This window comes from Mus musculus, chromosome 3 (genome assembly GCF_000001635.26).
Source record: "Mus musculus strain C57BL/6J chromosome 3, GRCm38.p6 C57BL/6J".
Lineage (NCBI taxonomy): Eukaryota > Metazoa > Chordata > Mammalia > Rodentia > Muridae > Mus > Mus musculus.
Window position 1 is genome coordinate 108,866,272 of NC_000069.6, and position 23,983 is coordinate 108,890,254.

Below are 23,983 nucleotides of genomic sequence, written 5' to 3' on the forward strand. Positions count from 1 at the left end.
GTTTTGAGAAACCAAAATAAATAAAGAAATAAACAAACAAATCAATAAGGTGATGAGTGATTGAGGCTCCACCATCAAGTGTGCCCCACCCCACCCCACCCCACATCCACTAAAAAATAATCCACTAAGGAAAGCTGGGTAGAGATGCACCATCTTTTTAAATGGGAAAGAAGGATTGGATCTGGACCAGGTACCATGGAATCCTTAGCAATTTTAGTGGTTTGAAGGTTTGAATGAGAATCGCTCATATATTTGAATGCTTGGTCCCCAGTTGGTGGAATAGTTTGGGAAGGATTAGGAGGTGTGGCCTTATTATGGGATGTGTATTAACTGTATTTCAGATTTCAAAAGCCCCCACCAGACACCCCCCTTTATTGCCTTTATATGAAGATGTAAAGCTCCCAGGAACTGCTCCAGCACCATGCCTGCCTACTTCTCATCATGACGATCATGGGATCATGGACTAACCCTCTAAAGCCGTAAGCAAGGCCCCAATTAAATGCTTTCTTTTATAAGAGTTGTCTTGGGCTGGGCGATGGTGGCACACACATTTAATCCTAGCAGTCAGGAGGCAGAGGCAGGCGGAACTCTGAATTTGAGGCTAGCCTTGTCTACAGAGGGAGTTCCAGACCAGCCAGGGCTGTATAGAGAAATCCTGCCTTAAAAACTAAACAAAGCGAAAACCAACCAAACAAAAGAGTTTCCTTGGCCATGGTAATTCTTCCCAGCAATAGAACAGTGAGTGATTAAGGCAGCAATACCTAAGAGCTAATGTTTAGAATTTACTTACTAGAAGAGTAACTTTGATAGGCACAATCTGCAGTCAGTCCCGTGGAACTAATGGCTTTTAACGCCACCGTGTAGTTGATGCCACATGTGATGCATCCCAGAAGGCAGTGGTTTTGATGGGTGTGACACTTAGACTGTCCGATGTATGACTCCAGCACTGCAGCATAGGTTTGAGCCACTGCCCCAGCAGTCCAGCTCACGTTGATTATAGACTGGGTGACCTGAGCTGCTGTCAGACCAGCTGGACAGCAGGGCACTAAAATGGGGTGGGGAGAAGAGAAAGAAAGGAAGAAAGAAAGAAAGAGAGAGAGAGAGAGAGAGAGAGAGAGAGGGAGGGAGGGAGGGAGGGAGGGAGGGAGGGAGGAAGGAAGGGAGAGAGAGAGAGAGAGAGAGGGAGAGAGAGGGGGAGGGAGGGAGGAAGGAAGGAAGGAAGGAAGAAAGAAAAGAAAGAAAGAAAGAAAGAAAGAAAGAAAGAAAGAAAGAAGGAAGGAAGGAAAAGAATTTAGTTCTATTCCACAGATGACTCATGGAAAATAACCAATAATGGGACTTGGGGTTGTCCTTTGGGCAAAGCACTCGATGAGCAAGCCCAACAACCTGAGTTCAATCCCCGGGGACCCTCAATGGAAACAGAATTTACAAAGACTTCCACCTGCATGTTGTGGCATGTTCACACCTTCCTCCATCATACATGCACACTCACCACACAATAAAAAGAAGAAAAGGGCTTTGCTCATGTTTTACTCAAAATCCTAAGTTTCTCATACTTTCTCGTTCAAATTAAAATTTTCCTTTGTCCATACCCTTTGATATATCTTGTAATATACCATATATGGAAAACAGTACCTAGGGCAGGCTTTGGATTATATGTTCTCTTTCCCAATTCTTTTTTTTTTTTTTTTGAGAGAGTTTCATGTAGCTAACCTTGATTCTACATGTATCTTTAGAGAACCTTAAACTTCTGATCTTCTGCCTCCACCTCCTGAATGCTAGAATTATATGTGCACACAACCACACCAGGACTTCGTATGTGCTTGGTAAGCAGTCTACCAATGCTAATAGCATCCATAGTAGTGTAAGTAATTTGCTAAGTGTCTTAGGAGGATACTGAGACAGGGGCTACATTGTGTAGCTCTTGGAGTGTCTGAAATTCACTATTTTAGGCCAGGTTGGCCTTGAACTCATAGAAATACACCTATTTCTGCCTCCTGGGTGCTGGAATTAAAGGTGTGAACCACCATGCCTGATGGCTAAATGGTTTTTCAAATATAATGTTCTCAGCCAATAAGAGCTTTCTGTAATGGAGGTCTCATCATATGTATCAGGCACAGAGTTAAATGCTTTGTAACTAAGTTAGCTAAGAGCTCTCAACTATCCTGTAAGAGTATTACTGCCTCTTTCTGATGAGAAAACTAAATCCAGAAGTCATTTATAAAAACTATTTATTTTACTTTAATTGTGTGTGTGTGACACCCCCCCCCCCACGCTCCCCACCTGCATGTGTGTAGTTCCCCATGGAGGCCAGAAGAGGGCGTTGGATCTCTGAAGCTAGAGTGATATGTGGTTGTTCGCCACCTGATTTAGGTGCTAGGAGCTCAACACAAGTCCTCTCCAAGGGCAGTAAACGCCCTTAAACCACTGGCCTATGTCCAGCCTTAAAAAAACTAAATCCAGGAAGTAGTTTTTAGAGAAAAAAATTGAAAGGGCTCAACCAGAGACATGAATAGGAAAACAGCTCCTTTGGTTTCTTGTTAGCTGTGTGACTGTATCTTGGGAGAATATAGATTCTAAGGATTGATTCTCCAGGGTCAGTGTTTTGTTCCTTTGAAGTGAATGTTGGGCAAGACAAGAGACTTCTGACGATATGGTTATAAAACATTGTAAAATATCAAAAGTTTGTGGTTTTTTTTCCCCTCGAAGAATGGGGCTCTTTGAAAAGACACCAAGTGCTGTATTTTCATCATCCATGGGGCAGATGAAAGAAAATCCGTGTCTTAAAGCGATTCCTAAGGACTCCCCGAGTCAGTGTAGCCACACACCTGTTTCCAGGGGCACGCTGTAGCTGGGCAGGCTCTTTCCCGCCTGAGTCTCGGCCACAGCAGTGACAGAGAACATGGAGCCGCAGGGCAGGCCCCCCATCCTGCAGGTCTCCCCGGTGCTGCTGCACTGGAACAGCCCCTTCTTGCCCTGGGCCGTCACCGTGTAAGTGGCGCCTTCATTAGTCGACCGCCAGTGCACATTGATCATGGAGAATGCATCCTTCGAAATATTTTTTATTTCAGGACTGCAAGGAGCTAAGAAGAATTAGATTAGTAATTAAAACACTGGAGTCAAATATACCCCATGTGCCATTTGGTCTAAAATGGATTCCTCTACCTGCTCCCCTCTACCTCTAACGAAAAGACCATCAGGGCTGTGGGTGTGGTGCAGTTGGCAGAGGACCTGCCTAACATTCCCTAAGTCCTGGGTTTTGTTCCCAGCACTGTATAAACTAAGCTCCGAGGCACGGGCCTTGAGTCCTAGCATTTGAGAGGTAGAGGCAGGTGGACAGGGAGTTCCAGGCCATCTTTGTCTATATAGTGAGTCTAAGGCCGACCTGGGCTAAATAAGACCCATTTCAGAAAAATAAACAATACATTGAAATGGAGCCAGATATGACGGCTTATGCCTGCAATCCCAGTTCTTGTAAGCTGAAGCAGGAGGATTTCTGTGAGTTTAAGGCAGCTCTAGGTTAAAGAGACCCTATCTCTAAAGGGGGTGGGGGAATAAACTAAGTTTTTTTTTTAATAGACTACCTGGTGGGGGGGAAGGACTTAAAAGAGTATCATGACAGAGTGATACAATATATCACGTATGTATGAAATTGTGAAAAATTAAATAATATTCTTTAAAAATAACCTCACAGTTTTTAAGTATACATATATATTGATCAAATTCACAGAACCTTTTTTCAGAAAACTGTTGATGTTGGCATAGAGCATTAGGTTCCCGCAGATTTGGGCCAACTGGAGAATAAAGCATTTTGAACTTTAAAACCCAAAAGAATAACCAAGACAAATACCTGCACACCTCCTGGTGTGTAGGCAGGCAGTCTCCAGTGGCAAAAAGATCCTGATAGCTGGGGTCAGTAACTGGCCCAAAACCTCCCCCCACTCTCCGTGATCTCTTCTGTTACTGTCTTTCCAGTTTCTTTCTTCTCTCTTCTGTCTTGAGTGTGGGCTTGCACTCACACATACAGTGCCCACAGAGGCCCGAAGCGGGCATCACATCCCTGGATCTGGAGTTGCAGGAGGTTGTAAGCCTCCTGATGCAGGCGCTGACACCTGGACTTACATCCTCTGCAGGAATAGTAAGCAACTGAGCCCTCTCCCCAGCCCCCTTTCCAGCCTTGCTGAATAGCCATCCTGAGGCACAGAGAAAGAGTGACAATGGAGACATCAGGGAATGACATCATAGCAGTACCATACCTGTGGTGATAAAGTGGGAAGAGCATGACAGATTGCTGCCTCGGACCTCACTGAAGGAATACACTGTGACGTTGTACTTGGTGTCACAATCCAAGGCAGAGAGAGTGCAAGCAGGAGCGGTGTCGTTGCACTCCACAATGCTATACCCAGCTATGGCCTTGGTTTCATAGAGTTCAGCACCACGCACAGGAGACCAGGCAATTTCCACCCTGTCACTGGACACCAACACTGGGCTAATGTCATTAGGACAACACGGAGCTGAAAGCAGAGGGAACCAAGGTCACAGGCACAATGCCACCAGAGCGGGTATCCAGTCTTAACCTCCCCACCCACTGCCCTCCTAAATGACTGCAGGAGGACTGACTGGTCAGCCCCAACCTTGACCTGATTCTCACTGCCCCTGGGGCAAATCTTCAGCACAGTTTCCAAGGGAACATCAGATCTCTCAGGCCTCCTCCCGACCTGTGCTCTTGAATCTCTATGCCTGGGAGACTTTTGGTCTTTCTGCTAGAGAATCTGATCACTTTTCTCATACTGAGCCTGAGTTCTCAGGTCCTGTCAGTCCACCTAGACACTAAATCAGGTAAGGATGGGGGATGAGTGCATAGAGATGATAACTGTAATCTTGAAGGAGGCCCTAAGGACCCCACTGACCTCTGGTGTTCTTGCCCACCTACATCCCATTCCTTGCTGAACTCCAGCTCTAGGCCGCTCCTGTGCTCTTGAGGCCTCATTGACAATCTTTTCTAAATTCCCAAAGCACCAGCTACTCGTCCCCCTCATCCTGGTAAAATTTATCATAATCCACCCTTAGCACATCTTACAATTATAATATTCTATTAATAATTCATATCAAGACACCCACTCAACCATTCTCCAAAGATCTAATCTCTCTCTCTCTCTCTCTCTCTCTCTCTCTCTCTCTCTCTCTCTCTCTCTCTCTGTGCCACCCACACTATGATTAACACTGATGCCAGAGAGATAAATGGATCGTGATCACTGCCCGGTGTAAGATCCAGCCTAGAGGAGGACAGTGATGGCTACCAAGATAACAAATGCTGATAATGACATAATAATAATGTTAATAAAAATATTTATATTCTGCTCCATCACATGCAAAGTACTTTTCCACCTGTATTGTTAACGTTCCATGTTGTAGTGGCAGATGTGGAGGGAGCAGTAAGGCACACATCATTATCTTATAGTATGACTGACTTAGAGGTCAAGTTGGACTTAATCTCAGGTGTCCTACTCAAAAGCCCCCCACAGTGTATAGCATCTTGGCCACTGCATCTGCCATCCTGGTTCCAAGAAAGGACTGTGCTCCTGGAGGGACTGTATCCCCTTCAGGACCTCAAACAGGCCTGAGTGCTGTGTAGAACTTTGTAGAAGGTTCAGTTTTTCAGAGTACGGTTGAACAAATGCATTCCCGCCCCTCCCTCCTCTTTCTTTCCTCATCCTTGCATTTTTTGTTAGACTTGTCTCCAAAACTAAATCATCCCTACTCTGGAAAGAACATGAGACGTGGGATTTAAGCTATTTTTCATCAAAGAATGACTCCCTTTAACGGGCATCAAAGATGACTTACCTGTAGTGTAATTGAATACATCGCCCAGAGGACTCTGCCCTGCCTTGTTATAGGCAAACACACTAATGAAGTACGTGAAGCCACACTCAGACAAGAAGTTGCACTGGGTGAGGGAGGTATTGCAGTGTACCTCCAAGCCGTCATCACTCTTCACGAAAGCCACATAATAGTCACCCAGCTCCACATTGGACCAAGCCACAGACAAGTGACCAGGGGGCTCTTCCTGGATCATCACCCTTCCAGGTGCACAAGCAACTAGGAAACAATAAAAAACAAACAAACAAAAAAGAGCAGTTGAATGACTATCGCAAGAGACTTCTTTTGCATCTCGGCAGCTATCTTAGATGCCAAGACAACGCAAATCAACAACTCTGAGTTCTGTGACAGACTGAATTTGATGCACAACATGCAAAACCATGTACCAGACACATTAGAAGATATTTTTATACAAATAAAGACTATGCTAAATACCAAGGAACAACCCCAATTCTTTCATTATAACAAGTGTTATTTGAAATAATAGGCCATTGGAAGTGTTTGTTTGTTTGAAATAGGGTCTTATGTATCCAAGGCTTCAGGAAAACTTACTAGACATCCAAGGAAGACCTTGAACTCCTGATCCTCCTACCCACATTTCTTGGGTGCTTGGATTATAGTCATGTACCGCCACACCAGCTTTTTATGTACTACGGGATCAAATCCAGGGCTTTGTGCATGCCAGGCAAACACTTTACCAACCAACCTATATCCCCAGCGTATGCCACGAGAATCTGAGAGTCAGCTTAAGTAAGATATGTGATTTTGTCAGGTGTGATGGTTCATGCTTTTAATCCTATAACTTGGGAGGCAGAATCAGGAAGACCTCTGTGAGTTTGAGGCCAACCTGGTTTACATAGTGAGCTCTAGGACAGCCAGGGCTACATAGAGAGACTCTGTCTCAGGAAAAAAAGGTGTGGATTTCACCTTAATTAGAAATGAAGTCTATTTGATGTGAGCCAAACAGTAAATACCCAGGAGTTATCTTCTTGGAGGTAAAAATATACCCATTATGTTTTCTGCTAATGCTTTCTTTTACTCTCACAATAATTACTATCATTTTACAGTTGAAGAAAATGAAGCCCATAAAGGATAACCGAGTTGCCCCAGATAATATAACTAGAAAGGTAGGATGTGCTGGTTTGAATATGGCCCAATATGCTCTTATATTTGAATGCTTAGTTGTCAGGGGGTGGCACATTTGAGAAGGATTAGGAGGTGTGGCCTTGTTGGAGGAAGTGTGCTACTGTGGATGAGCTTGGAGGTTTCAAAACCCCATGCCTGGCCCAGCTCGCTCTCGCTCTCGCTCTTCATGTAGCCTGCAGACCTAGATGTAGCTCTCAGGTGTGGCTACCTAAGCCTCTGAAACTGCAAGCAAACCTCCAAGTAAATGTCTTCCTTTTTAAGAGTTGCCATTGTTACAGTGTTCCTTCATAGCAAAAGAATAGTGACTAAGACACAGGGGTAACCGAGTCTTTCTGGGAGCTGCATACAAAGCCTTCATAGAGTGGGGAGTTTTCCTAACGGTCGCCTTCTGTGCACTCAGTGACAGAGCCACATTCTTATGACCATCCCATCTCCAGAGAACATTCCAAACAGATAGTTAAATGCTATATGTGCAGACAAGTAACAAATCAGACAATAAGCACAACTCAGTGCAAGCCAAGGAGATATGCTCAGATGCTCTCAATTTTTAATTCATACAATAGATGCTGAACTATCTCTTCCATAGATACGGGTCTCCTTGGCTTAATGTGCTTGGCTCTCTGTGTCAAGGCAATACATATTTCTTTTATCTAAGATTAGCATGACTGAAGTCTCCTAAAAGAATGATTTCAAATGAAGGTCATCCATCCAATCCATGAGCTTTCAGAAAACATAGTTCTTTTATTGATAAATCAAGTTTTCTCACAATCAGTACTGACTGTGTCATGTACACTACAGTGATACCTCATGGATCAAGAAGGGCAGGAATTAAAAGTTTGAGGGACTCTCTCAGTAGCCCTAACACTGACAGCATGGTAAGTGTCAACCGGGCAGCTATTGAAGACTATTCTACCTGGAATCTACTCCCAGAAGTCCCAATCTAATTACCGTGGTAGCGTCTGGGTATTTGGGTTTTATGTGCATCCAAATTTTTAAAATGTAGGATGTTCTTTCCAGCATTAAATAACTGACTCAGAATGACGGTCTCTGAAGTGTGTCTTATCTTTTCCTTCATCCTCAGTCACTCCATCTTCAGAATGGCTTTTACTGCACCTGCTAAACAAACTTGTAATTGTCAAAGAAGAAATCTATTCATGGTGTTGGTGACCTTAATTTAATGGGACTCTAAGAAGCTGTGGTCTGAGACTTGGACTACATTTCTTTCCCTTGTGGAGGAGAGGACGCCAGCTTGTTGAGCTCCAGGCCTCTGTTCAGAATTCCTTTTCACCTTGCAGTGACATAACTCTGACAGTTGAATAGAGTGGACATTGTTACATTGTCTTCATCCCATAGGATGGCAGTCAGGCAAGCTTGAGCTGAGATCTCAGCTATTCCTCTTATTGTCAGTGTGCACTGGAGCAAATGGCCTCTGCCTCCCTGAGCCTCAGTCAGTTTTTGTATCTAAAAGGAAGAGATAAGCTGGACATGGTGGTGCAAGCTTGTAGCATGAGGGGAATGGAAACTGAGGATCAGGAGAGCAAGGCCAGACTCAGCTATAGATGTGAGTTTGCAGCCAGCCCAAGCTTCATTATGCCCTGACTTAAACAAACAATGAAACAAACAAACAAAAAACAATTTTAAAAAAGAGAGAAACAGCTCTCAAAATTATCCTAAGAGTTATGTAATGTAGTTATGGTGCCTGAGATATAATAGATCCCATTAAACGTTAGTTCCAATTCTCCAGACTCATAAATGCTTCTAAATGCAGCAGCAAACCTTCACGAATGTCTACATCTCCAACAGGGGAAAAAATGGGGAAATAATGAAACACACTTAGATCTAGAAATCTCCCATCTTTAGTTGTAAAAACAGCTCCTACCAAGCTTTTGCCATGAAACATGTCAAGAAGAGCCAGTTAGGGACAGGAGAGATGGCTTAATGACTCAGAGTATTCTCTTTAGCCATGAGGACCCAGGTTCAAAGCCCTAGAACCACATGAAAAGCTGAGTCTGGCTGCATATACATGTGATGCCACCATGGGTGGATGGAGACAGGCAGATCTTCCAGGATCACTGGCCAAAGAGGTGTGCTTCTGGTTCAGTGAGAGATGACTGAGGCTTTGTCAAAGCAAGAAGGCAGAGAGTGATGGGGAGAATACCTAATGCCCTGGCCTCCATGGGTGCACACATGGCTGCAGGCATCCTCATGTACCACATACATATAACACATAAAACACACACATATGCACACACAAACATACACACACACACACACACATACACACACACATACTAAAAGGCAGTTAGCTACTTGTACTGCACAGAGCTGGAAATAACAAACTGGATCTTAGAGTTTTCGAAACTTTAAAAATTAAAAGAGCAAGCCAGTTATGGTGATGGACACCTAGGCCGCAGCTGATGTGAGGTCTCTTGAGCCCTGGGATTCAGAACCAGCCTGGACAACCATGTGAGACTTTGTCTCCAGAAGTAAAACCAAATAGCGTAGAACAAAGTAAGAGAAAGAGGAAAAAGACTTAATAAAAGACCAGGCATAGAGGCCATGCTTGCGAATCGTCAAAGAAGTGCTGTATGCAGTGTACAATATATGTTTCTATATCTGCACCGTTCGGTCCTCAAAATCCCCAGCTCAATACCTTCATTTAGACCAGGATTAGCTTTGTGTGTGTGTGTGTGTGTGTGTGTGTGTGTGTGTGTGTGTGTGTGTGTGTGTGTGTGTAATGTGCAGGGGAGGGTACAGCATCATGCATGTGGAAGACAGACCAACTCTTTAGAGTTGGTCTTTTTTCCTCCTTCTACCTTTGTGTAGATTCCTGGATCAAACACAGACTTTTCTGGCAAACACCTTTCCCCACTCAGCCATCTTGACAGCCTTTCTTTTCTGTTTTTGAGACAAGTTCTTGCTATATAACCCTGGCTGGCCTCTAACTCATGGCAATCCTCCTGCTTCAGCCTCCTAAATGTTAGTATTATAAATGTGTGCCCAGCTTAGAGCAGGCTATGCCCAGCTGAGACCATTTAACTGTTTCTAGCCTGTTCTAGGACCTTGCTGGGGATGTCTGGTCCTTATGGCAGCCACTCTGGTCATCAACCCTGCAGGGTTTTCCTTTTTCTCACGTACCAGTCTTCAGGGTTGGTGCAGAGCAGGACTTGCTGGACCCAGCATCGTTATTTGCTGAGACAGAAATCAGGTACTCTGTTCCACACTGCAAGGAACTAATGCTACAGGAGCTGAGAGTGGTGCTGCAGCTGCGCTGGGAAGAATCACTCGATGCCACCACAGTGTAGTTGAACGCTCCTTCTGTCGGGGTCCACGAAACAGACGCCTTTAGGGCCCCGCTGTCAAAGAAGACTTGAATGTTGGCAGGGGCACGAGGACCTATGTTTTTGAGAAACAAGAACCCAAGTAAGATTTGGCTAAGTTATGCTGAAGCAATCAGGAGATAAGAGACCCTAGGACCTGAATAACATTAAGTTGTTCAAAGCATAAAATGGGACTTAGTGTGTCTGGGGATTGATAACCTCATGGCCATTGCTGTACAAATTCATCTGTAGCTATGCGACCTCTGCCGTATCATCTAATCTTTTTTTTCATTTTGTAAAAATAGATATATGAGCAGTGTTTAGCACATAACTGACACTTAGAAGCATACTTTGAATGCGTGAATATACTACCTAAGAAGTGGTGAAGATTAACATTGAGGAAGCCTGGGTTGGGGGAGTAATTCCAGCACTTGGGATGCTACTGAGGAAGAGACATTGGAAGTTCACAGCTAACCTGTGCTACACAGTGAGACCCTATGTCAAAAAGACGAAGCAACCAAACAAACAAGAATAAAATGAGCGTATTCAGGTGAAAGGATGAAAGGGTTGTATGAATATGTTGTCACATAGTAGATCAAATGGTTTTTTCTTCTATTATTGATCTGTGAAGATAAATGTATTGTTTCTTGGACTGGGAAAGCAGCTGGGTAGTACAGTGCTTCCCAAGGCAGGGGTGCAAAAGGTTCAATCCTATCCCCTCTCCCAGGCCCCCCAATTCTATTTTTGACTTCTGGTAACTCTTTGCACAGCTTTTAGTTCTCAACAGTTTCTAGATATGCAAATTTCCCATTCTAAATCAAGGAATAGGAAAGACTCAAGTCTAAGTCCACAGATGAAGGTAGTCTTTTAGTGTCTCCCAAGGACTTTTCCGTCATTCTTATAAACACGCCTTGATGTCTTCATGGTTAGACCACTTATAAACCTGGAAGGCTGAACCAGCCAGGTAGCTCAGTGGGTAAAGACACTTACTGCCAAGCCCAATGACTTGAGTTCAGAACCCATGTGGTGGGAGAGGACTGGTATTGGCCAATTGTCCTCTGACCTTCACGTGTATGTCAAGGCATGAAAACACAGAGTTTCTACACTGTAGAGTGTAGAAAGCACAGGAAATTACTTTTTAAAAAGCCAGAGGACGCTTATGGAGGATGCACAGGCCTCTAATCCTAGGACTAAGGAGGTAGATGCAGGGGAATCTCTGAGTCTGAGGCCAGCCTGGTCTACAGAGCAAGTTCTAGGACAATGAAGGCTACACAGAGAAACCATGTCTCAAACAAACAAACAACAACAACAAATAAAAACTGGAAGGCATGTGCTCACGAGCAGAAGTTGCTCTCAGTTCTCCTCAGGGATCTGCAATGACATTTTAGTGGACCTAGAAAACAGTGTGGACAGCTTCCACAGAGCACTTCCTCCACACAGATCTTGGGCACAGAGGAGGCTCTGCCTGAGGAGACCGTTTCACGGACACCTGCTTCATTTTGTTTGAGGAAGGCACCTGTTGTATTTCCCTTACAGGCCATCTTGACGGGTCCTTTCCCCCACCACATGGTCTGCTTGTCCCCAAAGGACCCTCAGTTTCTGCCTTAAGCTAGTGTTGGACCAAGGCTGGTATGAGTTGCCTGCAGTGTCTCAAGGCAATCAATGGAGCCAGATGGTGGTGGCACCCAGGACTAAGGAGGCAGAGGCAGGAAAATCCCTGAGCTCAAGGCCAGCCTGGCCTACAGAGCTAGTTCTAGGACAGTCAGGGCTATACAGAGAAACATTGTCTTAACAAACCAAACCAAACCAAACCAAATCAAACCAAACCAAACCAAACCAAACCAAACCAAACCAAACCAAACCAAACCAAACCAAAAAAGACAATCAGCTTTCCAACCAAAGCGTAGGGGAAAGAGTTAGAATATCCGGAGACTGTCGGAGCTGAGCTGGGTGTTCCAGAATGTGGAAGTGCCTAGCATTTTCAGAAAGTGACCTTATTTGGAAATAGGGGCATGGGTGTTAGAAGTTATTTAAAATGAGGTCATTAGAATGGAGCATAATTCAACACGATAGATGTCCTTATAAAGAGAAGAAATTCAGTCATGCATATAGGGGAAACACCAGGTAAACATGAAAATGGCCATACACATGCCAAGCAGACACATTTGAATATATCTCTCCTCTGTGCTCAGGAGGAAACGATCCTGCCAGGGCTGTTGTTTTAGGCTTAGATGCTACAACTGTGGAACAACAAATTTCCGTTCCTTAAGCCATCCAGCCTGTGAGATTTTCTTACAGCAGCCGTAACAAATTGATACAGAGACTAAATCCAAACTGAATAAAACATGGAGAAACAGAGCGAGGTGTGGTGGTGCTCTGTGGGTGGAGGCAAGGGAAGATCAGGAGTCAAGGCCAACAGATGGAGTTCCAAGGAAGCCAGAAACTGTCTCGAATAAAAACAAACAAAACAGAAAATCATGGAGAAACAAGAGAAAGGGAAGGAAGGGAGCAGGTGGCAACATCTGTGTCACCTTTGCCTTCACTCCTGGGGAACATCACAGACAAGAGATCAGGAAGAAGAGAGGGAAAGACACAGGTCAGGCGAAACAGCGTCTTCTGGACCTGTCAAAATGGCTGACAAGTGAACTTAAGCTGCTACCCAAGGCCAGCATAGGACTGGGTTTGGCAGCATTCCAGCATGGAGGGGCAAAGGCATTCAATAGCCCTTGTCACCAAGGAGCTGTTGACAGCTGATGGCTCTTGGAGGAGGGAGAAGCAATTTATTCAAGGGTGGGGCCCCTGGTGGATCAGCTAAGTGCCAAGGGCCCCACACCCAAGAGTAGATGCATAGCATAAATTGGCCTTGATGTTAAGGGGTTGGGAAGCTAGAGAGATGATTCCCTGATTCAGTGTACTTCTGCTCTTCCAGAAGATGAGGTAGGGAGTGCTGACTCCCAGTATCCACAGGGTGGCTCACCGGGGTCTATAACTTCAGTTTCAGTGGACCTGATACTCTCTTCTGGCCTCTTAGGGCAACAAGCATGCATGCAGTATACAAACATACATGCAGGGAAAAAAAAATCTCCATACGTTTTAAAAAGAGAGAGCATGAAATTGGGAGTGAGGAGGTGGGTCTGGGAGGAGCTACGGGAAGCATTGGGGGTGGATATCAAAGTGTATAGAATTCCCTAAAACCAATGAAAATATTACTCAAAAAGAAACCTGGTGGTTCTCTTGTTCCCTGCTCTGATGTAGAAGTCCCTTCCTATGCACACTCTGCCCACAACCGTTCTAGCAAAGCTCTTTGTCACACATAACTGTAGTGGCTGAGTTAGGCAGCTTTGGGCAGCGTCCATTCTTTGGGTACAGGGATTGCCTTGTCTCATTTTTAACTCTCAGCAGCTAAACGTTTGTAGGAAGATGTGGTAGGGGAAAGAGAAGGGAAGTGGGAGAGGGGAGGGGAGAGTAAAGGGGAAAGAGGAGGGGAGAGGGGAGGGGATGGGAGAGAAGGGAGGGAAGAGGAGGGGAGAGGAGGGGAGAGGAGGGGATGGGCCAGGGCAGGCAAGATACTAAAAGGCCCAGGAAGGCTTGGCACAGATACCTGACTCACCAAGCCAGTGACTCACCTTAGGATAGCTTGCCATCCGTTCCCCTATGTGAGGATTATACAAGGTAAACCCTCTTTTCTCCTGCATTTCTGCCTGGCTCATAGACAATAAGACTTCCATTCCAAACTTAGAGAAAGTCGAAGAAACTATTTCCAGTTTCTTCCTACATCTCCTGGGTCCTCCCCTAAGAGCTAAAATAGCTAATCTGGTTAAGTTGGTGAAAGCCTAGCATTACCCTTACACACACACACACACACACACACACACACACACACACACACACACACACACACACATACACACACACACACACACACACACACACACACACACACACACACACACCTTTGCTCCCTCTGATCCTTCAGACTCACTCTAGCAGCTGAGAGTTTAGACTTCCGGTTTTGGTTTTCATGCTTACGAACACCCACCTCCCCCAACTACGAGTGCCCCATTCTCCTAGGGTGTACGTGAGAGAACACTTCACACTCTTCCAGAGCTGTCCACAGGTAGAGAAGGGACGGTGGGCAGCCCTACGTCAGCGCCTGGCTTCAGGCTCAAGCTCAAGTGTCCGGGAAATGTATCTGAAACACAAGACTCTCAAGCATAGGACCAGCAGGAATTCTTTCTATGGCTGTGTCCCTAGAACAATTCTGACTTCAGGTTGGCACACACGCTCTAAGTGTCTGTTGAACAAATACATTCCCGTTTGCCTAGTTTGTTTATTTGTTTAGACTGTTGGCTTGAACACGGAGTGGGGAAATGGGGGTTTAGTGGATCTAGCAAGACCAGGAAGGTACGAGGAAGGCTTGGTCAAGCTGGTAAGAACCTTTTCCCTCTGTGATCTGGAATGTGCATACTGCAGCAGACTTGGTTCTCATAGGGGGAAGTACTCTGCTCCTCACCACTCAGTGAGTGATTCAACTACTGCCGAGGGGTAGGCAAGGCCCTATAAATAACTTCATAATACATTTAAACAGCCGTTGCCGGCTGCTCTGTTCTGTGCGCATCACTCGGCTTTGCTCTCCTCTGCTGCGGAGCACAGCCCCCTGCATCAATCAAAAATGCGATTGTTCAAGGCTGAGCTGAGAAGCCCTTACTGGTTCTCTGATTGCGGGTGGAGTCATCCCCGGGGATTCCATTGGCATTCCACGCGTAGGCCTTTATAGTGTAGAGAGTTCCGGCATCCAGACTGCTGAAGGTCAGGGAGGTGTTTGTAGTATTCTCTTTCCAAATTCTACCCAAGCCGTTGGCTCGCATAACAGACACGGAGAATCCGATCGCCATGTATACGGCGTCCCAGCTCACAAGGATTGAGTCTGGACTTGGAGAGCTAACCTCCAGAACTGGGGCAGCCAACACTATAAGTAAAAACCGAACGAGACAGAGAATTTATGTTACAAAAGTCTGTAGAGAGTAACGTAAGTTACTGAGAAATAAATAAAGGCAGATTAATTATCCACATTATTCATTTATAATGCAGAGTTCAACTTAATAACAGCTCATTGGAGCTGAGGATAGAGCTCAATGTTAGAGGCCCTGCGCTCACCCTACAGTATGACTTTTAGGAAAGCTACTTAAGTATATATTAATAATAAACGATGTTGGGCCGATGAAGGGAGGAAACTTTGGAGGCAGGAGCTCTGGCCCTTATGGTGGTGGAGGCCAGTACTTTGCTAAACCACGGAACCAAGGTGGCTATGGGCGGTTCCAGCAGCAGCAGTAGCTATGGCAGTGGCAGGAGGTTCTAATTACATACAGCCAGGAAACAAAGCTTAGCAGGAGAGGAGAGCCCGAGAAGTGACAACAGGGAAGCTACGGGTTATAAAAGATTTGTGAACTCAGCCAAGCACAGTGGTGGCAGGGCCTAGCTGCTACAAAGAAGACATGCTTTAGACATTACTCATGTGTGTGGGCAAAAACTCCAGGACTGTATTTGTGACTAACTATATAACAGGTTATTTTAGTTTCTGTTCTGTGGAAAGTGTAAAGCATTCCAACAAAAGGTTTTACTGTAGACCTTTTTCACCCAGGCTGCTGACTGCTAAATGTAATAGTCTGATCATGACGCTGAATAAATGTGTCTTTTTTTTTTTTTTTTTTTTAATGTGCTGTGTAAAGTTAGTCTATTCTGAAGCCATCTTGGTAAACTTGCCCAACAGTGTGAAGTTAGAATTCCTTCAGGGTGGTGCCAAGTTCCATTTGGAATTTATTTATGGTTGCTTGGGTGGAGAAGCTGCTGTCTTCAAAAACCTTGACGTCGTTAAACTGCCAGTTACTATTGTAACTTTTAATGAGTTTCACCATTGAAAGGGTCATCCAAGCAAGGTCACAATTTGGTTATAAAATGGTTGTTGGCACACCCTATGCAATATCAAAACTAAATAACGGTATCAGATAAAATAACAGATGGGAATGAAAGTTATGTATCCATTATCATGTGTACTCAATAAACGATTTAATTCTCTTGGAAAAAAATAATAATAAACGATGAAGAAATGTAGAAATGTAAGCCAGGAGTGGTAGTACACACTTATTATCCCAGCATTCAAGAAGCTGAGGCAGGGGAATTGCTTTGAGTTTAAGGTCAGGTTGGGCTACCCTGTCTCAAAAAATAAGAAGGGAGACACCAGTATACACCAGGCAATGCTTTCAACTTGCAGTCAGTAAGAAGTTAGGTAAAGTGTTCCTGGAAATGAATAAGGACAATGATTGTTTATCCTACTCTAGTGTGCAGATAACTTTTGTTTTTTCCAACTCTGAGAGTGAATTTAATGCTGATGGGCAAACCTCAGAGTATCTGCCATGTGATTAAGGTGCTGCAAAAATCTGTTCTACATGTTCTCCATTTGGCATGGATAAAAATAGAAATTGCTTTTTTTCCCCCTGGGGATTTAAAGGCATTCTGCTTTTAAAGTTGCCCAGAAATAGGTTTTAAATCCCAAAGCAAATTACTAGGCATTTAAATGTCACTTTCTCCACAAATTGCTGAGTTGCCAAAAAAGAACATTTGGTGGCTTTTGCCTCTGGGCTTTGCGTAGTGGAACTCACTTGTGCACAAACCACACCACACATTTGCAGTGCTGTTAAAAACTCATCTAACTTGCAAGGCATCACACAGACAGCTCAAGCATCCAGCTACCCACCTGTCTTTGCCTGCTTTGGAGATGATGCCTGGCTTTGTCCAGAGGCGCTGATGGATCTGATGGTGATTTGGTACAAGGTTGCAGCCTTCAGGCCTGTCACCGTCCCTGGGGAATTAGCCACTGTGGTCTCAATGATTGTGTTCCCATCTTCAGCTGTGAGCAAGTAACTTGTGGCCCCTGGCACGGTAGTCCATTCTACGGTGATACTATTGCTGATTTTTGAATAGGCCTGATCAATAGTTGGTATTTCAGGAGCTGGAAGATATTTTGAAGTTGTATGTTAGCCAGGATATCCTACAAGGATGACATCTTTTGCCACTTCCTCTCTAAACTACACAATCCTAGCATCTTCCCGTGAACATAAGCTTTTGGTTCACTTTCCAAAATTAAAAAGGAAGCTGGCTGTGGTGGTGCACACTTGTGGTCCAGCTACAGAAGAGCTAGAGACAAGAGGATCTGAAATTCAAGGCCAGCCTCAGCAACTTAACAAGACTCTGCCTCAAAGTTTAAGATAACAATGGTTATAACAGTAAGTCTTGGACTGTAGCTCTGTGGTAGAGCACTTGCCTAGTATACATAAGCCCTTGAGCTCAGCAGCCAGTATCACAAAAAGAAAGAAAAGAAGAAAGGGGCTAATGCCAGGGCTTGGAAAGTAAGAGGGTTGTCACCAAATCTGATGACCTGAGTTTGGTCCCCAGGACCCACATATTAGAAAAAGAGAACTGAATCTGAAGTCATCTAACCTTTACGTGGGTATTGTAGCATGTGGGTGCCCATCACACACCTCTACATGGGTTTTGTAGCATGCAGGTACACACCACACACACGTGCACACACACGTACTCGTGCACATGTTCGATGCATGCACGCGCTAAATAAATATATATGTACAACTTAACAAAAAAAAAAAAAAAAGACTGGGTGGCGGTGGTGGCACACACATTTAATCCCAGCACTTAGGAGGCAGAGACAGGTGGATTTCTGAGTTTGAGGCCAGCCTGGTCTACAAAGTGAGTTCCAGGATAGTCAGGGCTCCACAGATAGACCCTGTCTCACAAAACAAAACAAAACAAAACAAAACAAAACAAAACAAAACAAAACACAAAACACAAAACACAAAACACAAACAAAACACAAAACACAAAACACAAAACACAAAACACAAAACAAAAAACACAAAACAAAAAACACAAAACAAAAAACAAAAAACAAAAAACAAAACAAAACAAAACAAAAGGACCAAGCAAATAAAAAAACAGGAGTAGAAACAGAATAAGAAAGACCGGAAGATAGAAGAACCAGTGTTTTCCAAAAATCAGCCGGAACACAACAGTCACTCCCCAGCAGTCTTTGGGCCCTGAGTGCTTTCTACGATTTTAAATAATAAAGAGCTGGAAAAGACTGTGGGAAAGAGCTCTAAGAAAAGGGAAATGGATAATGGAGGCGTTTTTATTCCAGAGGATTCTGTGAGTTCCAAGGCTGCTTTGTCAGTGATTTCCCTCCGGCTGCCTTGCTGCCAGCTGGGCCCTCCGTGCCCACCTCTCTCTGTGCCTGTGGTCACTTTCTCATGACGCTGCACATTTCCCAAGTGGGCTCTAACCTGACAGAGGAGGAAGGAGAACCAAAAGCTTTGTTACAGTTGCCTCTTAGTGCTTTGTCGCTATCAGAGCAGAACAATGCTTAGGTTCTTCGATATGCAAGAAAATTAACTTTATTCTTCCTTTGTCTTATAAAACATATGCCTCAGTGTGAGGTTTAGATACTGAAGCCCTTCTGGGTCTGTCTGCAGTTCACCAGAGAAAGGGGAATGTTTATGTCATGAGCACACCAGAGAGTCCTCTGCTTCTAAGGTAAAGCATACTGGGTAAGAAGCAGATTCACCACTTCAGAAAATCCACGGACACACACACACACACACACACACACACACACACACACACACACACACAGTGTCCTGGATCTTGTAGTAGCTCCAAACCAGAGAGATCAATAAATGTATGCTGGATTTTTAATTCTGAGGCTGGCTCTCAGCCCTGTAACAAATGCTGAGCACAGTCACTGTATGCCAGATTCAAAGCTGCAGGGCAAGCCAGACATGGTGGTGCATGCTTGTGACCTAGCACTTGGGAGACTGAGGCAGGAGGATCTCAAGTTTGACACCCAAATGAGCTACAGAGATCCTATCTCAAAACAAACAAACAAACAAACAAACAAACAAACAAAAACATACCAAAGCCAGGTATAGAACGTGCATCTGCAATCCCAGGGGGTGGGGGTGGGGGTACTGAAAGGTCAGGCTCAGTCAACTACTTAGGGAGTTGGAGAAGACTAGCCTATTTGTAACCCCGTCTCAAAAAACAACCAAAGAAACCCAAACCAATCAGCCAACCAACTTCCCCAAACCAACCAAATAAAGCGATTAAGGGCAAAATTATATATAGGACAAGAAGACGGGATACAAGCCAAGTGATTTGCCGACATCCACTCTTCCTGGCCTCCCCTTAGCCAAATCCCTAGGTACCCAATACAGCCAACCTTCTCTTTCTGTCCCAGTAGTCAAGAGAATTCATGCTGAATTCTCAGAAATAACTAAGCTGCAAAAAATGAACAAAGTCTCCACTGTTCATTGGCCAGATACTTCTGGAACATCATCCAAGAGTATCTTGTCACAGAAAGAAAATCATGCTGATCATATATCCTGGGGAAACCTGTGTGTGTGTGTGTGTGTGTGTGTGTGTGTGTGTGTTTCTGGGGGAGGGGCGCTGGTGGCCTTTTGCCTGGTGAAGTTAATTCTGCAGGAATAGCAGATGCCCCTTCAGGCCCCTCAAAACAAAAGGCCCCAGTAGGGTTTCCCTCTCTCACCACATATCTCTCATCTGCCAGCTCCCCCTCCCCCCTCCCCTCCCCGAGTCATTTCCCTGTGGTCTGTGTGTCCTTTCTTCTCCTTTTCTGGTGTCTCTCAACGCCTTCTGTTTCCTCTGTCCCACAGTTTATCTTATCTCCTGTGATAGATAGGCCTGCTCATTGGAATGGACAAACTTCCTGGGAAAATGACCAGCTGCAGCCCTAGAAGGCCTGACGCTGCCTGCATTCATGGGAAAGAGCCAAAAGGCCAGCACACACAGGCTATCTTCTCACCGGTGGCCATGCTGGCAGAGAATGCTCCCTTTTCCCATCGAACTGAGCTATGGAGGAGTCGTACCTGTATGAGCAGAGTGGAAATTAGGGGCAAAAACAATAGCAAAGAGTTTAGATTCAGAAGTTCTAGGCTTAAGGCATAGCTCTGCCTTTTACTTTTGTGTAAGAGTAAAGTAGGACATTTAAGCATAGGCTTCCTCTAGAAACTTTGCTGGGTGATGGGCAATGTGTACACTTCAGGAATTACTTTGAAATGTGAAATACATATAATTTAGGGTTATTGCAAAGATTAAGTAAAAGTATATGCGAAGTTACTTTGAAAGCTCCCCCCTCCTCCTCTGTGTGTGTGTGTGTGTGTGTGTGTGTGTGTGTGTGTGTGTGTTCCAGCTAGTACTGGTGTGGGTCCATCTACTAAGGTAAACAAGTATGGATGAGTTTGGAAAAATCAGATCATACAGCGTAGCCATGGTAGGGTAAAAGTGAAACTCTGTGGAGTGTGGGGTGAACACAGGCGAGAAAGAAAGAGTATACCTGATTCATAATTGGCTCTCAGAAGACTGACTAGTGGCAACCACAAAAGCAAATCAACTGACCCCTCTAGGACAGTTGCGAATACAGTTCCTCACGTTGTGGAGAACCCCCCAACGGTAACATTATTCTCGTTGCTACTCCATAACTGTAATTTTGCTACTGTTTTGACTCATGATGTAAATATCTGTGTTTTATGATGGTCTCGGGTAACCCTTGTGAAAGACTGAAAACTGTTGCTCTAAGAGACAAGAAGCAGAATTGCAGTGCTCATAGGAGAATGGTGTGGGCAGAAGCTCTAACTGGGAGAGAGGTTGACTATGTCAGATCCTGGTGAGCGGATGAAAGGATCAAGCGGGCTCATTTGCATACATAGGGATCTGGCTCCGTTGGTAGAGTGCTTGCCTAGCTTGTACAAAGGCTGGCGTTTTTTAAAAAAATCACTTTTAAACCAAGCAGCTTCTCAGGTGACTGAGCCAGGATCCCTTGAGCCTGGCAATTCAAAGCCAGGCTGGGCAACATAGGGACTCATCTCAAACAACATAAGTGAAACTCATAAAGATCAGTAGGAATGCGGTTAAACTGTCTTTCTCCTGGCTTTCTGGACAATCCCAAAGGACTCTTAGGAAGAGTATAATGAGTTAGAGAGGTGGCTTGACAGTTAAGAGCCTTTGGCTGTTTTGTCAGAGGATCCAGGTTCAGTACCCAGCACTCACATGGTGGCTCACAGCCATCTGTAACTTCAGTCCCAGGTGATCCAATGCGGCACCTCGAACACACACAGCACACAGACATACATGCAAACAACACACTCATACACGTAAGATAAGCACATTTTAAAAATTTAAAAGAATATTATAATGAGTAAGAATAAATGAAGAAATGATTTTTCAAACCCAACAATATAGGTGTGTGTTGTGGTCCACACCAATTCTTAGAAGACAGAGGCAAGCAAATCTCTGAGCTTGAAGTCAGCCTAGTCTACAGAGTAAGTTCCAGGGTGGCCAAGGCTACACAGAAACACCCTATCTGGAAAACAAAACAAAACAAAACAAAACAAAACAGGACAAAATCCCAAAACTAAAAAGCAAAGCCAACTATGTATGGATTTTATGAAAAATTAAAATGCAACCACATATTTAATTTAAATGTTTATAACTCTAATTTCTTTTTTATGGTGTTGGCAAAAATAATAAAAGTTATTCCAAATATAATAATAAAAGTGGGTTGAATCACTATGAGAGTTTATCTCGAAGACAGTTGATTTTGCAGATAATCTAAAACCTATTCAACATAAATTCCTGTCTTGGAGACTTAGATTTCCAGATGTATGAGGTAGGAAAAGTTTCTAGAAAAATTATTGTGGCCTCCAGTCCAATTATTCAAGAAAAAAAAAAGAGGTGTTTGAAATTTCTTTAAAATAAGGAAATGTCTTTTCAATTCTGAATCCTTATATTACTGTGTAGATCTCAGTACATACATTTTTTGATTTTGGGGGGCAGATTTTCCTGCAGCCCAGGTTTGCCCCCGAATCTCTATGCATCCATCTTGAACATCTGACCCTCTTGCATCCAAGTGCTGGGATTACAGGTGTGCACCCCCACACCTGGAACAAAGGTTCTGTTCTTGGTAGAGGACCTTCTTGAAAGTGTAATTAAATAAGACATTTCTAGTTTTTTTTTTCTTATTAGAAAACATTAGGTCCCAAAAGATGAGTAGGAAAGTTGGATAAGCAAGATTCTCGAAGTGAGATTTTATTTGTTTGGCTGGAATGATGGTCGTGTGTTAGTTTGTCCACAGCTATCTGGCTGAAACCGTGGCACTGTATAATAATGCTCGTGATACCTCCTAAGGACTTGCATTTAAAATATGACCCAGTTGGTTTGTTCTACCAAGTATGGTCTCCCCGGCACCGTTTACAGCATCCAGCATGCGCGCTCAGAGACTATTCATACCTGTCCTCTAAGATGGTCTATATACCAGACAGCCCATGAGTCAACGGCACAAGAAGGGAATCAAAAAGAAGAAAAAAAAATGCATCTCATCAATTATTACCTGTTTTAGATGAAATAACCTGTAAAGGAAAATATAGATAGATAAGAATAAGGAAAACCAGCATTTGGGGAAATGAAACAAACTCATCAACCAGAACACGGTATTCACAACCTTCCTGTGCACCGTGCGAGCCATTTCCCCATGCACATCCGTGCTTTTCTGTCCTACTCATTTCCCAAATGAGTCTCAAATCTATCATAAAGCAGTGCTGGAAAGAACTTAGAGGTGGGGGCAGATCACGTTACTACTCCATCCCCCCCTCGCGCCCCCCCCCCCCCTGCCACCGAATCTCTGTATTGAACTAAGTCAGAGGCTGTTGACAGAGCCCCTGCCCCCAGGAGTCTTTGGTCTTCAAACACAATGATAATTTTGTCTCCTTTCTGTAGACTATCACTTACATTTCAAACACACAAATGTGCCACCTTAGTATGATTTAAGGGAATTTCTAGGTATAGCTCCCTGCTCCTCAGCCCTTCATAAAGAAAACAAGGTAACATATGGGTATGTTTTCTCCCCAAAATAGTTGCGGGTAATTGAAAAGATAGACTCACCATTTTCAGACAGAGGAGAGTGAATCTAATCAAAGAAAAACACTTCTCAGGTCTTCCAGCCATCTTGTTAGCCGCAGCCTTCGTACAGCACAAAAACACAGCGGTGAACTGAGTCCTTTTTGGCTCCCAGAAGCTCAGCACTGAAAGCTGTAGAGTGAAGTGGCCGCAAAGCTGGAAACAAACTCTGGAAGTTGCCTCTCCTTTGGAGAGCACCAGCGCTCACCTGTAACTAGGGGCACTGGGGACTGGCAGGGACAGGTACTGCAAAGACTGAAAAGAAAAAAAAAAAAAAAGAATCTAGGAGAGTCATGCCAAGCAGGCCAGAGAAGCTCCTGTGACCTTGGTTTCAAGGAAGTATGTACAATGCTCTCCCTTTTAATAAATTCTACTCCAGGTATAGTCATGTAGCACTTTAATCCCAGCACTTGGGAGGCACAGGTAGGCAGGTCTCTTACTTCAAGGCTGACCTGGTCAACATTGTGAGTTCCAGAACAGTCAGAACCCTGCCTCAACCAAAGAAACAAACAAGAAAATAAAACAAAAACAAAAAACAAAGTTTACAAAACCAAAGAGAAAATTATTGATATGGTAGAGTGGTTTTAAACTCAGGA

At 44.2% G+C, this 23,983-nt stretch overlaps 1 protein-coding gene across 4 annotated transcripts in view; it reads right to left on the reverse strand.

Annotated features, from left to right (window-relative positions):
* Fndc7 (fibronectin type III domain containing 7) overlaps positions 1–23,737 on the reverse strand; it is a 36,331-nt gene extending 12,594 nt beyond the window's left edge. For 2 of the 4 annotated variants that reach the window (NM_177091.5, XM_011240139.1), the window contains exons 1-9: positions 23,373–23,737; positions 22,822–22,840; positions 17,101–17,355; positions 15,055–15,315; positions 10,165–10,422; positions 5,845–6,099; positions 4,257–4,514; positions 2,829–3,083; positions 791–1,045 (exon numbers count right to left, since the gene is read on the reverse strand). In NM_177091.5, coding sequence (NP_796065.2) covers positions 791–1,045; positions 2,829–3,083; positions 4,257–4,514; positions 5,845–6,099; positions 10,165–10,422; positions 15,055–15,315; positions 17,101–17,355; positions 22,822–22,840; positions 23,373–23,435 — 1,879 coding nt within the window. In that variant the 5' untranslated portion in view covers positions 23,436–23,737. Of the gene's footprint in view, positions 1–790; positions 1,046–2,828; positions 3,084–4,256; positions 4,515–5,844; positions 6,100–10,164; positions 10,423–13,972; positions 14,326–15,054; positions 15,316–17,100; positions 17,356–22,821; positions 22,841–23,372 lie in introns of those variants that run through there. The other 2 variants (NM_001165965.1, XM_030252643.1) reach the window with 2 other exon arrangements.
* Between the last annotated feature and the right edge of the window lie 246 nt (positions 23,738–23,983).